Genomic DNA, 16881 nt, shown 5'->3' with positions numbered 1-16881 from the left:
TATTAATTAATCTTTTAATTAAAGCACTGACTGAAGAAAAACAAGATGTATTATTAAAATCATGGTTTTGTGCAAATTTAGTTTTAATTTAGAATCATGAATTTGCGCAAATTTAAATTAAAAAAAAGTAACATTCTATAATGGATTATTGATTACCTTGACCAGCCTAGAAATGAGGAAGCCACCCTCATACCGTTTCTTGAGTTCATCCTTTTTCTCTTTAAAAAAGTTCCAAGCTAAATCCCTACCATACTTTGTCATAGCTACTGATATTATTACAAATACAGTATCTTGGGAACGAACTTCTGACTGTAAAATAAAAGAATAAGATCTGTTTTCAGGAATAAATCTAACAAAAAATTAGCAATGATCTGTCTAGTCTGGTATTCATTTTAATTAATGCCAAGTTTTTTTTTTTTTTTTTTTTTTGAATTTCACAGATTATGTTTATTAGCTCTCCCAAGAAAATATTATTTAAATTTTAGAAATGATGAATAAATATATGCTACAAACTTTAATTTATAAATTTTAAATGGAATAAAATACCAGTTAAAATAAGGCATTTATTAAAAGTAGAAATTCAAATGTTAATAAAATAAATAATAAAACTGTCAAATTCTCAGAAATAGCTCTCAATTCACTGAGGTATATCCCGGGTGATGACATCTGTAAAATAAGATGGCTTAATATGCATTTCAATATAATCAGAGTGCATTATTTAAAGTGATAAATTCAACATTTCATCAGATGAGAATACAGAAGTTGCAAATAAATATCTTCAAGGGCGTCCAACCAAATTAAGTAACTGATACGACAAATTCAGTATGAAAATAGGCATAAAAACATAAAACATCAACTACATTCTCAGCAGTATGCCTAAAGAAGTGGTTACACATTTTAACTGTTTAAGCACAATATTTAGTGAGGATGCAAATTAAATATGAAAATAAAGTAATTCTGATAGTGTTAAGTCGAATGAATAAGCATATGTTAGTATGTTATTTTCAACCACAAAATTAATTTAATAAGATTAAATTAATTTTATTCACAATGATGAATGAACTGAACTGGGTTTTATTTATCGGAATTGAATACAACTAGTAAGTGATTAGTTTTGCCATGTTAACTAGTAGCTTCATCTGGGTTTTGATGAACATTCAAATATAAACTTAAAACAACAAGCTTTCATTATGAATCAATACATAACTGAAAAAATACCGAATGCATAGGAACCGTTACACAATATAAATACGTGGATGCTAGTACATGGTCAGTCATTGTTCAGGAGGTGCACTCTATAGTTAGCCATGAAATTAAACTCCGATGTGTTGAGAGATCTTATAAGTGATTTCCAAATGTCACATAGGATCATCCCTTGGTTTCTGTTCGGGATACCTCGTGAGCAGATTACCACTGTAGCTTCTTATATGTTGCAGGAGCTGTAGTCATCTTCTATGTATGGCATAGAACTTCTATCCCATCCTCATATGGTGAGTATTGGAAAAATGGAATGCCAACCTGAACTGTCCTCTCTGTTGTTGGTGAGATCTCCAATGTTCTCCTTTTGTCATATTTCTAGACTTCTTCTTGAAGTTTGTCCTATGTAATTAAGGCCACAAGAACATGGGATGTTGTAAACTCCAGGATGTTTGTTGAAAACATTGTGGTCTTTAGGTGAGCATAAGATATTCCATACTGTCCTAATCGGTTTGAAGGCTATTCTAATGTCGTGAGACCTTAGGAGATTAGCAATTTTTTGTGAAAGTACATCAACAAAAGGAATGGAAATTGAAGTCTTATAATGAATGTCCTGGATTTGCTGGAGAGGGATTAGAGAGTAGTATTCTTTTTGTTATTTTTTTAGAATATCCATTGCTGGTTAATATTTGGAGAATAAAATCTAATTCTTCTGTTAATATTCTTTCATCTCTTATAATAGAAATCGCCCTGTTCTTCAGCATATGTATAATGCTCAATTTCTGTGAAATATGGTGTAATGAGGAGAAGTGTAGGTAATGACCTGTGTGTGTCGGCTTATGGTACACATTGAGGGAAATTCTTTCATCTGCTTGTTTCGTAATTAAAATGAACAGAAAAGGTAATTTTCCTTCATTCTCAAGTTTTAAGGTGAACTTGAGAATGAATGAACTTGATTTTATGGTGGATGCTAGAAAATCATGTAACTCTGCTATACTGTGTTTCCATATTATGAATATGTCGTCAACATATCTCCACCAAATTGATGGTTTAGGATTTGTACGAAACAAGATGTCATTTTCGAACTTTTCCATGAAAAAAGAAATCTCCATCTCAAGAACAGACATTCTAGCTAGTTTAGATGTCGTGTCATTATTTACAAATCTGCCGGTAAATGAAGTTTTGGTTCTTATAGATAATCTGTTCTTTCAAGACATCTCCCAACTCTATAAACATTGTCTCAACTCAAATGTTTTCTCATGGAATGGAAAAATCTAAAAATAACTTTTGGGCCTTGCAATGGGAAGCTCCTCTATTTCCTCCCTGTGCAGACTTATTCATGGAAGTTCAAAAATGTCATCTTCTATGCCATACATATGACTACATCTCCCACAACATAAAAGAAGTTACAGTGGTAATCTGCTCACAAGGTGTTCCCCCAAATAGAAACCAAGGGATGATCCTATGTGACATTTGGAAATCACTTATAAGATCTGTCAACACATCAGAGTTTAATTTCGTAGCTAACTATAAGGCGCGCCTGCTGAACAATGACTAACCATGTACTAGCATCCATGCTCCATGTATTTATATGGTGTAATGGTTCCTATACATTCAGTATTTTTTCAGTTATGTATTGATTCATAATCAAAGCTGGTTGTTTTAAGCTTATATTTGTATGTTCACCAAAACCCAGATGAAGCTGCTAGTTAACATGGCGAAACTAGTCGGTTACTAGTTGTATCAAATTCCAACAAATAAAACCCGGTTCAGTTATCTTATTGAATAAGCATATATCAAACCACACTCAAACATGAGAAGTATCAACAAATGTGGAACTGGAAGAAGAATGAGACATAATTGGTGTTACAAGAAGACAAAAACAAGTGAAAATATTCTAAATGACAAATAAAGTTGTTAAATTCAAGCAAGGATGAACAGAATCTTCAACACCAAACAATCTTCTTGAATGGCAGACAATATCGAGTAGAGTGATGTTCAGCAAACATCAAAATGAGACTTGTTTGTCAATGGTACAACAGAAGGTTCTACTAAGGAAGAAGAAGAATTTTTCAAGTTATTACAGCAGAAAGCTGACAAAAAGAAAGAATTTGGTTGGTCCTTGTTAGAGATATAAACAGCAGAGAAGGAAATGAATACCAGATATATAGAAATGTATTTGGAAAATCTGAAGAAACAGGAAAGGCTAATAATAATGGTAAGTATCTGCTGGATTTCTGCTCAGCATATGAACCAGTTGAACTAGTCATTAGTAAAACCATGTTCCAATATAAATATATGCAGAAGTACACATGGAGAGAAGACATAAGAAATAAAGAAAGCCTCAATGACTTATTGTTGATAAGTGATATAGCTCCATGCTGGTTCAGGATACATGAGTGTAGAGAGGAATTGAAACTGGAAGTGACCATCATCTAGTTTTAAGCAAGATAAAACTGAATAGCACATTGAAAAGAATAGTATGTACAAAAAGTTTAAAAAATAATTAAAGTTGAGCAGCATTTACAGGTAAACTACAGACTATGCAAATATTATTGAGGAAAGAATGAAACAGTTTGAAAACAAGAACCAACCTTGAAGTCTCACGGCAAACTCTGAAGAAAACATCGACTGAATCAGCTAGGGAAGCATGTGATGAAGTTGTCTTAAGTTTTAGGTTATGGATACGAGAGGTGGGTTGGAAATAAAGCACCTGATCAAAGATTAGGAGATTACAGATATGAGAGTTCTGAGAAAAATCACTGGCTTGAACAGATGGCATTGACAGCAGAATAAATATTAAAAATGATGATACAGTAATCCTCCCCTTATCCATGGGGGATACCTGAAACCAAGGATAGTATCAAATACTCTATAAACTGTTTTTCCTATACATACATATCTATGATAAAGTTTAATTTATAAATTAGCCACAGTAAGAGATTAACAACAATAAATAATAAAATGGAACAATTATAACAATATACTATAATAAAAGTTATGTGAATGGAATCTTAGCAACCTCAGAATGTGATTTTTTCCCCTTTCCTTATGAAATCGAGAACTTCCACTTAAAGGAAGCACTTTATGCCTTTTCTTTGGTATATTTGAATTGCAAACATCACAACTCTTGTGCTTTGTGTCCCTTATTAAGTAAAATAAGGGTTACTTGATAACTCTTACTGATAACTACTCACAGCAGCATGCAATTTAAAACTTATGAAATGTTTATTTCTGGAATTTTCCGTTTAGTATCTGGGTTGACTGCAGGTAAATGAAACCGAACCCCTCAGAGAAGTGAGAAGGGGAACTACTGTATTAGGAAGGAACTTGACATTGTTCGCATTCAAAAATGTGTGAGTAGGGCTAATCTAACATTCCATGTTCACAAAAAACGGGCAGAAAGGAAGAGGATTGATTCTTAGAATTACCTTAGAAGAATGCTATAATGAAATGTTAGATATGACAATATTGGCGTCTGACAAATAATATCCTCATTTGGAGGAAAATTGTTGATAGGAAATGAATACTAATGTAGATTTAACCATGTAGTGCTATCATAGTAGCCTGAATACCCTTTGAGGGTATATATATCAGGAAATTGATGATGATGATAGCTAAGTACATGATGGATTTCTGTTCAAGGACACAGACCAGTCATTAACACCATATTCAAACAGAAAGATATGCATAAATTTACATGGAGAAGATACAGATGACATCAATGACAGTATTATATTAAAAATTAGGAAAGAACTTGACATTGTTAGCATTCAGTAATATGTTAAGCAGAACTGATCTCAGGTGATATGGCCACTTAAACAGAATGGAAGAGGAAAGGTTAGAAAACCTCTCTCTCATGATGCCCAAAGAATAACCAAGAGCTAAGTGGATTGATACAGTAAAATGTGTCTTAGAAGAGAGAAATATAAGATTTGATAGTATTAGAGTCTTGACAGATAACATTAATTGTGATGAAAATTGTTCAGATAGGAAGTTAGTAATGATGCAACTTTTTCATGTAGTACTATCATGATATCCTGTACACCTCCTGAAATTCATATCAGGAATTTGATGATGTATTTCTATGAGGAGGAGGGCAGCTGTAAGCAGGCTTGCTGAAAACCATCTTTTCTCTAGATAATAATGTAAGCATAAGGAACATCTTATACTGAATGCCTTACATATTGTTTTTAGCTATCATCAACCACCACCATTTTGGCTGGTCAAATGGATCTTATATCTGTTCTTTAACCAACATGCTTTGAATTCAAATCCCACTATGACATGGTTCTTAGTGAATGTCTTTAGATGGTAGATGAATTTCACTATTGTTAAAAGCCTGAAGCAGATGGTCCCCAGAACGGGAGAAATTTGTTTTCTACATAATATGTAAACTCTGCTCTACAGACCAAATGTGAAACTTTTTCAAGACACTTCAAGCCTCCAATAAGCATGGAGATTGTCTCATACCAAGGAATGATATTCATCTCTCACCTAAAGACAGTCCTACAGTCCTAGACATCTGAGTCTAAAATGGATTTTGAATATTTTTATTTGAAAAAAAAAAAAAAAATATATATATGAATAAAAAATTCAATAATGTTGAATAACAGTACAAAAAAAACAACAACAGGATGGTGAAAAAGTATTATTATTAAGGGATGGAAAAATACTAATTAAGGCATCAGAAACATAAAACAGCATGTCTGAAACAAAAGTTAATTCAGCCTTGATGGAAAATCTACAAGTCATTCAAAACAAAAGACTCCATAATTATATCTTTATGACATGCAATTAGAACATTAGGGGACAAAATTTTGCTCAAGTACAGTCAACTCATAGGGACCACAGAGATAATGTAATGCATGCTTACAAAGAAATGTGAATTGCAACTTACTTCCAATTTCAAGGAAATATAGAATTCCATCTTTATTACAGTCTTATCAGCATGAAGCTAAACCTAGATTACCATTAATGAGACTTTAAGTTAAAATTGATCAAGGAAGAGAGTTAAAATGGAGTCATTATGGGATATTCAGGGCAATGTGATAAAGCCGACTGCTTTCAGTAGTCATGTAAAAACTTTTAATGTCAGTTTATGCTTCGATAAAATATGGATAAAAACAAGAATATTATTTCTTGTCAAGTATAGTACATAACACAGATTTGCAGCTTTAAACCATGAATTGATTTCAGTGTAATCTTTTTTCTGCATGTATAGAAGAAAAGAGATTATGTTGATTTTGACTGACTACAGCCTAGCTTGGAACCTACCCCTCTGCTTCATCTAAAGAAATGTTACAGGGATTATCCTTCAAGATAATGGAGGATATGCCCTGTAACATATATATGGGTATTAAATTTCTTGATGTTAAATGTCTTGATATATGGGTGTTAAAAAACACCCATACATCAAGAATTTGTTCTAGGAGAGATGCTGTCAATAGATAATTTTAAGCAGCTATTCAGGCATGACAACTGCATGCAGATATAACAGAAGGCAACATAGCTGAAAATAGCAATGGACAACAATCTCAAATGGCTGCTTACAAGCCAGAAAAACAAAGAGCTGTATGACCAGTATCCTCCTCAGAATATTAAATAGATAATCAATATCTATTTAATATAACATATATGGAAGTATTGAAAAAATATGCCATTTTGAGTCATCTACTGTTACATAAGTGGCTGCAATAATGCTTAAAAAAAATCCTCATAACATTGTTTCTGGGTAAGATTCAAACTTTCATCTACTAGCAGAAAAACAAGGCCATCCCAGAAATCTCCCTAAGTATGTCAGTTAAAGTTAAGCATAAAAAAAAATTATAGATAGAAGATAAAGAAAAGGTTCATTATATTATTGCTGAAAAAAAAAGTTTTCTTAGCAAAATTTCTACTGCAATTAGAAGACTTAATAACACAGTCATATTTCGACTGAATGACAGCTAACTGCAAATGTGTATGAGGAATGTGATAAAGCAATAATAGGAAACTTTTGAATATTAAAATTAGTAGAAATGCTTCGTTTGTAGGCACTTACCGACATTGCAAAATCGAGAACTCTTTGAATTAGCGATTTATTTTTCAAGCCACCCAGTGCTCTTGAAATACGATCCTTTTCTTCGAGGAGATCAGCTTCACGGTACAGCTACAATAATTTTTAAACAAATTTTTAAAAATTTAAAAAAAAACTTAATCTCTTTGCGTTTACACAAAATATTGTATTATAGAAAGAGGTTAAAAAAGTTATTACTAAAAACTTATTCCTTTGTAAGAGATCTTGATTCAGTTATTATTTTAAAGAATAGCATTTTTGCTTTATTTTTTACTGAATGCACATAAATTTATGACAAGACAGAATCTAACCATGTGAAGGAACAGATGAGATAGTTATGAAACAATGTATCCAAGAAAAGTCATACAGAAAAAACAATACTCAGGATATAAAATGCAAGCTATTCACTTAAATTTATTTTATAAATAAAAATATGTGCTCCCGTACATTCATTTTATTCAGTCAAAAGAATGGCCTTCGTTGAAAGAGCAGGTTCATATCCTGATAGGAGGCAAGGAACGTTTGAAGGACTCTCATTGCAAAATAGACAAAATGGTTTGAACACATGTTCTAACAGATCAAGGTTGGAATTGTTTGAATTACAACTTAAGAAACTAAGAGCTATGAAGCCAGTAAATTATACTTAATTATGTATGCTCTTCTAACCAGTTTCCCTGTTTTGAAGATGAAAATCTTTACAAATCTGAAAATAAACCCCAACTCAACATCACCAGAGTTAAAGATCAGTACTATCAACGTAAGAAGCCTGAATGGCAAAGAAATGGAGCTAGCTGAGGAATTAGATAAGTACCAGATCGACATAATAGGGGTGACTGAAACAAAAAAGACCAAAACCGGTGAGGTCTTTCTGAGCAATAAATACAAAATGTTATATTCAGGCAATGACAATCAAGGAAAAGAAGGGGTAGCCATAGTACTCAACACAAAATACGAGGCTAATCTTCTTGAATGACAGTCAGTCTTAAGTAGAGTAATGTGGGCAAATATGAGAATGGGGAACTGGACAATGAGACTTATTTGTGCCTATGGTCCCACAGAAGGTTCTACTAAGGTAGAAGTGGAGGAATTTTTTGAGGCTTTAGAAAAAGCAACTGACACAATGAAAAATGAAAAGTTGGTCCTTGTTGGGGATCTAAATAGCAGAGTAGGAAATGATTGCGAGACATACAAAAATATTTTGGGAAAATTTGGAGAAAAGAGCAAAGCTAATAATAATGGCAAATATCTGTTGGATTTCTGCTCAGGACATGGACTGGTTATTACTAACACCATGTTCCAACATAAAAATGTGCACAAATTCACATGGAGAGAAGAGGCTAGGAATAAGAAAAGTCTCAGTGACTATGTTATTGTTGATAGCGATGTTCTCTCCCTGGTGCAGGACACTAGAGTGTACAGAGGATTTGAAATTGGAAGTGATCACTATTTAGTCTTGAGCAGGATAAAATTGAATTTCATATTGAAAAGAATAACATGTAAGAAAGTTTTAAAGCAAATAAAAGTTGAGCAGCTCTCAGATGTGAGCTGTAGACTAAAATACACAAAGATTATTGAAGGAAAAATGAAAGAGTTTGAGAACAGGAATCAAACCTTGGAGATTCATTGGCAAACTCTGAAGAAAACATTGATTGATTCCACCAGAGAGGCATGTGGTGAGGTTGTTTGTAAGGATAAAAAAATCAGAACTCCCTGGTGGACAAAGGAGGTTAAAGAGATAGTGAAGGAAAAGAAGAAAGCATATCAAAAGTTCCTGTCAAATAAGTCAGCTTGTGCTCTTAGAGAATATAGAGACAAATGCAAGAATGCTAAACAAAAGTCATGGGAGGACTTTGGCAAGAATATAGAAAATAAATATCAAGAAGGTGGCAAAATATTCTGGAGGTTGTTGAAGAAGCTTAAGAATGGAGGAAAGAGTGCTATAAAAGGAATTAGAGATGATAAAGGTGACATGAAAACGGGAGAAAAAGATATCCTTGAAGTATGGAGTAATTACTTTGAAAAACTGCTAAATGAAACAAGCAGTGATGACAGCACAGTGGTAAAAAACACTGACCAGGCATGCAGTCAGGAATACATATCCATACTTGAAGTAGAAAAAGCCATCAAAGGCTTGAAATGTGGAAAGGCAGCAGGAGTAGATGATATTCGACCAGAAATGCTGAAGTATGGTGGTATAAGAGTCTTACAGTGGCTGCACTGCATAGTTCAGAAAGCCTGAACAGAGGGACGAATTCCCGATGATTGGAGTAGAGCTCTCATAGTACCCACATATAAAAAGGGAAATAAAACTGCATGTGAGAATTACAGAGGTATTTTCCTACTGAGTGTTCCTGGCAAGATCTATGCAAGTATACTTGAGAAACGGTTGAGAAGAATTGTGGAAGAAAAGCTTGGTGAAGAACACGCTGGATTCAGGCCAAATAGAGGCTGTCAGGATCAGATCTTCACTTTACGACAAATAGTCGAGAAAGCATGGGAATATAACAAAGATCTGTATTTAAGTTTTGTCAATCTGGAAAAGGCATATGACAAGGTGCCAAGAGAGAAGCTATTCAATACACTGCAGTTATATGGTGTTAATGGGGCATTATATCAAGCAATACTTAGTCTTTATTTGAGTTGTAAGTCAGCAGTTAGAATTGAAGGAAGTACAGGAAGACGGTTTAATGTTAAATCTGGTGTGAGACAAGGATGTACATTATCCCCTCTGTTATTCATTATCTATATGGATCGCATTATGAAGGAAAGTGGTATTAAACATTATATCGAAATTGGAGATGTTAATGTCAGCTCTTTGCTTTATGCGGATGATGTTATACTTCTAAATAAATCCGCTACAAGTCTGCAAGATTCTCTGACTAAATTGAATAGCTCTTGTAATAGATATAGTATGAAGGTCAGCAATAAAAAGACAAAGACAATGAAAATAGGCAGAATCATTGAAAATGTCAACTGTGTTGTGAATGGAGAACCTGTGGAACAAGTAAAACATTTCAGCTATTTAGGCACGATTTTTACTGAAGATGGTAAATTAAATATAGAAATAGACAACAGAATCAGCAAAGCTGGTATGGTGGGAAGTCAATTGAATAAATTCATATGGAATAAGAGAGAAATTAGTCGCAACACTAAATTAGCTGTATACAAGACAGTGTTCAAACCAGTTTTAACTTATGGGTCAGAAGTAAAACACTTGACCAAAGACTAGAGACTTCAGATATGAGAGTCCTGAGAAAGATTATAGGCGTGAACAGATGGCGTCAATGGCAGTATCATATTAAAAACGAGGATATTAGGAAAGAACTTGACATTGTCAGCATCCAGGAATGCGTTAGCAGAGGTAATCTGCTAACGGCAGGAAAACGACCGAGAGCAAGACCAAGATATAGGTGGATTGATACGGTACAAAGTGCTTTACACTATAGTAATATAAGAGCTGATAATATTGGAGTGTTGACAAGTAACAGACTGATTTGGAGGAAAATTGTAGATAGGAAATTAATAATGATGTAATTTTTTTCATGTAGTACTAACATATCCTGTACACCCCTTGAGGGTACATGGCAGGAATTTGATGATGAAATCTTTGCCACCCACATATACTAGCTAACTCACCTTGCTGAAAAATCTTCTAGATGCTTATCACATCCTAAATGGGATCTGAATCTAAGAATTTTCAAGTAAAGGGCAAATGTCAATATTCCTCACAACTGTACTACAAAGATGCAAGCCAAAATAATAGATTAACTGCTAAATTATAGCAAAAAAAAACTGGCCTTAATGGAAAAGCAAGTAACAGGTTGTTGGGCCCAATACATTAATAGAAGATGGGATGAGATTTAATTATCAATCTTTATGATTATTAGAAAGAAAGGAAGAAATAGAGTAAAACCCATTTAATTGGAAGTGCAAGGAACTGTGACCTATCAACTTTAAACTAAATAAAGAAATTAAATCTCTTTGGTTGGATCTATCACAAAGATCATCTGAGCAGGTTCTCATCCTCATACATTTCACAATTGGGCAGCTAATTTCCACTTAGGCTATCCAATTGAGTGGTGATGAGTAGCATTTTATCCTCACACCAAAATATGTTTGCTTACTCTTCTCTTTCTATTTAAGCTTTCTTTCTTTCTTTCACTAACTACAATCAATTTCATTCATATCTTTCCAAATGACTGTACTCTGCACTATTCAAAAACAACTAAATTTTCGGTGTACATTTCTGGTTGAATATCATCTACCCAGCTGAAGTGCTACATTTCAGGTTTTTGATGGATTTTTACTACTTCTAGCATTGATACACCTATTCCTGATTGCCTTCATCTTGAATATTTTCTAGTACTGTTCTGTCACTTCTTGTTTCATTCAGCAATAATTCAAAGTAATCACTCCAAACATCCAAATATCTTCAGTTTTTATACCACCATCATTCTTGATTCCTTTTATACTTTTCCCTCTATTTTAAAGCTTTTCAATGGACTCCAGAACATTTTTCCGCCTTCCTGATATTTATATTTATCTTCTATATTCTCACTGGTCTACTCATGACTTTTGTTTAGCTACAGTTTGCATAACTTAGCTCTGTTAAGTAAAATAACTGACACTGGGTTTTAGCTCTGTTACAATTTGCATCTGTATTCTATTAGGCCAACAGCCAACTTACTTGCAAAAACGTTTGATATATTTTATTCTTTTCCAGGACCACCTTAACTTCTTTTATCCACCATGGAGTTCTGATTTTTCTATTTTTATACACAACTTCATCCCAACCTCTCTGGTTGAATGAATCAGTTCAACCAGAATGCTGAGTTCCCACAGTTTGTATTTGGTTTTCAAACTACTACTACTTATTATTATTAAGAGAGACCTCCAGGGAGTCAGGAACTCGAGGATGGCCATACTATTCGCACCAGCTGCCCTACCTGTTCTTAAATTCATGCTACTTACATATACAACAGCAATTCATTCCAATCATGCACTACTCTATGAGAGAAAAATTTAGCCCTAATTCCCTTCTTGGCAGCATTCTCAACTTCCATGGATGTCCTCGCATCCTTCACCATCCTCCATAAAATGAAGATTTTGTATAACCCGTTTTGTAAATCTCAATCATATCACCCCTCTTTCTCCTGTTTGCTAGTATCTACAGACTACAAATTTTCAATCTGTAACCCACAATGATATCATTTTTGACACTCCTTTGCAATATCTCCACTGCATCAGAATCACCACAGAAACCAGGAGACCAGACTTGTGCATAATAGTCCAAGTGAGGTCTTATCAAGGCCTTGTAAAGAGGCAAAATGACTTCTTTATCTTTACATGTGAAGGTTAGTCTCAGAATTGTGATTATTCCCAATCATATTTACAATTTTTGCTATATGACCTTGAACTTCAACTTCCTGTTTACTAAAACTCCAAGATTCCCCTGGCCTGATCAGTTTCCTCTAGCAAAATCCCATCAATATAATATGACATTGGATATCTAATCATGCCAAAGTGCATGAATTTACATTTACTGATATTGAACTGGGAAACAGTGGGAGTTACACACACAACATTCAACAGCAATTCATTCCAATCACAAACCATTATGAAAACCTGGGCAGGTGAGGGAAAAATCGACATAAAAAATGCAGCATATTTTACTCAGGAAGGAAAGATAACCATCACAGAAAAGGTGTAGCACTAATCATTAAAAAATGGCTCCTAAACTCATAGTTAATGTAAGATTCAAAGCAAAAGAAAAAGGAATATACGAGGGTGGTCTGAAAAGTTCTCAGCCTAACAATGAAAAAAAGAATTTATAATTTCAAAATTATTTTTATTTTTCAACATAATCTCATTTAAGACTAATACATTTATTTCCAGGATTGCTCCAGTGCCATTATCCTGTCCCTGTAGTGGTTCTCAGTAAAATCTGCAAAATACCCCTTTACAGCTGCAATCACCCGTTGATTTGAAGAAAAACGCTGACCAGAGAGGAAGAGTTTTAGTTTTGGGAAGAGATAGAAGTCAGAGGGAGCCAAATCTGAAGAATAGGGTGGATTTTCCAACAATTCATAGTGCAAATCCCTTCATTTTCCCATTGCCAAAATACCTTTATGTGGACAGGTGCATTGTTCTGATGAAAATTGGTTTTTTTTCTTCTGCAAACTGGATCTTTTCTTAAGAATTTTTTCGTCTAGTCAAAGGATCAGAATAATATTCCCCAGTTATTGTTTTACCCCTTTCAAGATAATTAATAAACAAAATGTCTTTAGCATCCCAAAATACTGATGTCATGACCTTTCCTGCTGATGGAACCGACTTTGTCTTCTTGGGTGCTGAACAACCGGCTTCTGTCCACTGTTTGGATTCTGGTGTGTAATGGTGAATCCAAGTCTCATCCATAGTCATAAATCAATGCACAAAATCAGTTTTATTCTTATTAAAATGCTCCAAGCACTGTTTATAGATTTTCGTGCGAGTGCGTTTTTGATTTGCTGTGAGCAAGCGCAGCACCCATTTTGTGCAAAGCTTTTTCATTTGCAATTCTTCATGCAAAATACATCCTACACATTTTTTTGAAATGCCTATAGTCTCAGCAATTTCATTCACTTTGACTTGCCGGTCATCCAATGCCATATCGTGCACTAGATCAATGATTTCTGGTGTTGTGACACTTTTTGGAAGTCCTTCACACTGATCATCTTCAAGGCTGGTATGGCCATGTTTAAACTTGGCAGACCAATTCTTAATTGTTGAAAACGAAGAAGAAGAAGAGTGCCAATAAACTTTTATGAACTTCAAATGAATTTCTTTTGGAGTTAAACCTTCTTTTACAAAGAATTTTATAACCGCACAATACTCAATTTCATCCATTTCAAGGGATACAAGACAACACTTTTGTTTCAAACGTATGTATAAAGCAAACTACTTGATAAAACATTGAAAGAAAAATTAAATAATCTTGCTTTAGATACAATCTCGGAGTCTTGGAAAAAAGGTAAAGAAACAGCAACAAAACACCTGGCTACTAGACAAGAGTAAATAAAGATTGGCTTACACGGAGATTTTGGACTTATGGGAAAGAAAAAGAATATCCAAAACTAACCTCTCAAAAGAAGATAATGAAGAAAATAGAATATTATACAAAAATTTGAAAAAAGAAATAGACAAAAAATACAGATTAGCAAAAATCATACATTTAGAAGAAAAAGCAGGAATGTGTGAAGAAGCATACAAAAAAAAAAAACATGACTCCAAGACCATTTATGAAATAGTTAAAGAGAACTAGAATATACTCACTCAACCCAGTTTCAATATTGCAAAAAGATGGAATCACAAGTAGAAGTGAAACAATAAAAGTAATATGGACTAATCATTTTAAAGAAACATTTGCAGCTGAAGAAAACAAAGATCAAACGCCTTCAACCCAGAAGAAACTTTTGACACAAAAGGCATCCTAAATGAAAAAATACATAGAGCAATCAAATAAATGAAAAATAATAAAGCACCAAGCATAGACAACATTCAAAAAGAACTTCTAGAAAAAAGGGGGGAGAAAGCATAATAACTTACCTAAGGAAACTATTCAACAAACTACTAAAGAAAGGAAATTTACCAACAGAATGGCCAGATCATACCCATCCAGAAAAAAAGGAGATGTCAGATCCTGCACTATAGACCTATCATCCTTCTAAGCCACTGCTATAAAATATTTATCAGGATTCTTCAAAACAGAGTTAAACATTCGTATGAAGAAAAGATAGATACCTATTAAATTGTATCAAGAATTACTATTCAGAAACACAAGCAATAGTGAAATACAACATAGAAACAGATCAAATAGCAATTAAAAAAGGAGTTATGCAAGGCTGTCCATTGTCACCATGTTTATTCAACCTGTACTTAAAAGAAGTAGTAGCTGAAGGACTGCAGATGTGTGAAGGCATAACTGTAAATGGAAGAAATATAACACATTTAAAGTATGCTGATGACATAGTTATCACTACAGACAGCCAAGAAAAATTAGAAAATATTCTGACCAAGCTGCATCAACCTGTGTGCTTGCCGCTGTTCAACCATGTGCCATATAGTTTGAAATAATCACACAACAATTCATGGCATGCTATGTGACGCATGCGTTAATGACACATGATTAGTATTAAACGCATACAATGTAAAGTAGACGCGCATTCGAAGTTGTTCATTCCAGTTTAAGAACTGGAATATCATCATATTCTCCTAATTATGAAGCACTGGCCAATGAAATGCAATGCCAAAGATCACACTAACTTACATATATATATTTTATATATATATTTAAACATGTATATATTTAAATTTTTATATAATGTAAACTTTTAAGTAATAAAACATTTGATTATAATGTAAACTTTGCATGTATTCATTTACCAAAGGAATTCAAAAAAATTGTTTGAAAAAATAGATGGTGTCCGTCGCCCTATCGGTATTTTAGAATGTGCTCTAGGAAACAAAAAGGTTGGGAACACCTGATCTAGACTATTTCAAAAACCATAAAACATTGAATCAATCGGATGGACAACAATGAGTAGACTACAAAAGATATGGAACAATAACAGATTAAGCAAAGAACTCAAATTAAAGATATATAAAACAATGATAATTCCCATAGTACTCTATGGCTCAGAATGCTGAATCTTAAGAAACAAAAATTGATAAACTCGATGCTTTTGAAATGAAATGCCTAAGAAAAATCAATAGAACAAACTGGATGGAAAGAAAAACAAATGAAAAAGTCAGAGAAGAACTTAACTTTAAAGAAACGATAATTACAGCACTAAAAAAGAGCCAAATAAGCTGATTTGGGCATGTTTCAAGAAAGAACACAGAAAGACTATCAAACATATTATTAAATGGTAGAATTGAAAGACAGCCCAACAGAGAAAGACCAAGAAAGAAATGGATTGACAACATTAAAGAAAGCACCCACTTAAACTCCATAATAAAACTTCATAAAAAGACAGCAAATAGAAAGAAATGGCAAAAATTCGTCTTTGAGGAACTCAACCTGTCATGAGCAGAAAAAGACAGTGAAATGACATCCATTTTCCCATGTCCATAATTACAGCCTATTCAAATCATTCTCCAAGTACTGCATATCAGCAGCACTCCTGATTTCCCTACCTATCTTTACATCAACAGCAAATAGCTGAATGTATGTCAAATCCTTCCCAATGTCATCAATCATCATCAAATTCTGCCATGTACCCTCAAGGGGTGTACAGGATATGATAGTACTACATGAAAAAAAATTACATCATTACTAACTTCCTATCTACAATTTTCCTCCAAATCAGTCTGTTACTTGTCAAGACTCCAACATTATCAGATCTTATATTTCTATCGTCTAAGGCACTTTGTACCGTATCAATCCACCTACATCTTGGTCTTCCTCTGGGTCCTTTTTGCTGCCAACCTGGCAGAAAAACACTTGTTTTGCTAATCTTTCTTCACCCATTCTGTTTAAGTGACCATACCACCTGATATTAGCTCTGCTAACGCATTCCTGGATGCTAACAATGTCAAGATCTTTCCTAATATCCCCGTTTTTAATATATATTGCCATTGATGCC

At 33.7% G+C, this 16881-nt stretch overlaps 1 protein-coding gene across 1 annotated transcript in view; it reads right to left on the bottom strand.

Moving 5' to 3' along the window:
• The window catches only part of Psa (puromycin-sensitive aminopeptidase), a 218977-nt gene that overhangs the window by 45034 nt on the left and 157062 nt on the right, over nucleotides 1-16881 (bottom strand). Inside the window, exons 17-18 of the mRNA XM_090408456.1 lie at nucleotides 7241-7348; nucleotides 157-309 (exon numbers count right to left, since the gene is read on the bottom strand). Of these exons, the coding sequence (XP_090264582.1) occupies nucleotides 157-309; nucleotides 7241-7348 (261 nt within the window). The remainder of the gene's footprint in view (nucleotides 1-156; nucleotides 310-7240; nucleotides 7349-16881) is intronic.

Source organism: Typopeltis vanoorti, chromosome 2 (assembly GCF_054136105.1).
Source record: "Typopeltis vanoorti isolate ZY-2024b chromosome 2, IOZ_Tvanoo_1.0, whole genome shotgun sequence".
Classification (NCBI taxonomy): Eukaryota; Metazoa; Arthropoda; class Arachnida; order Uropygi; family Thelyphonidae; genus Typopeltis; species Typopeltis vanoorti.
This window is presented reverse-complemented; position numbering and strand designations above follow the sequence as displayed.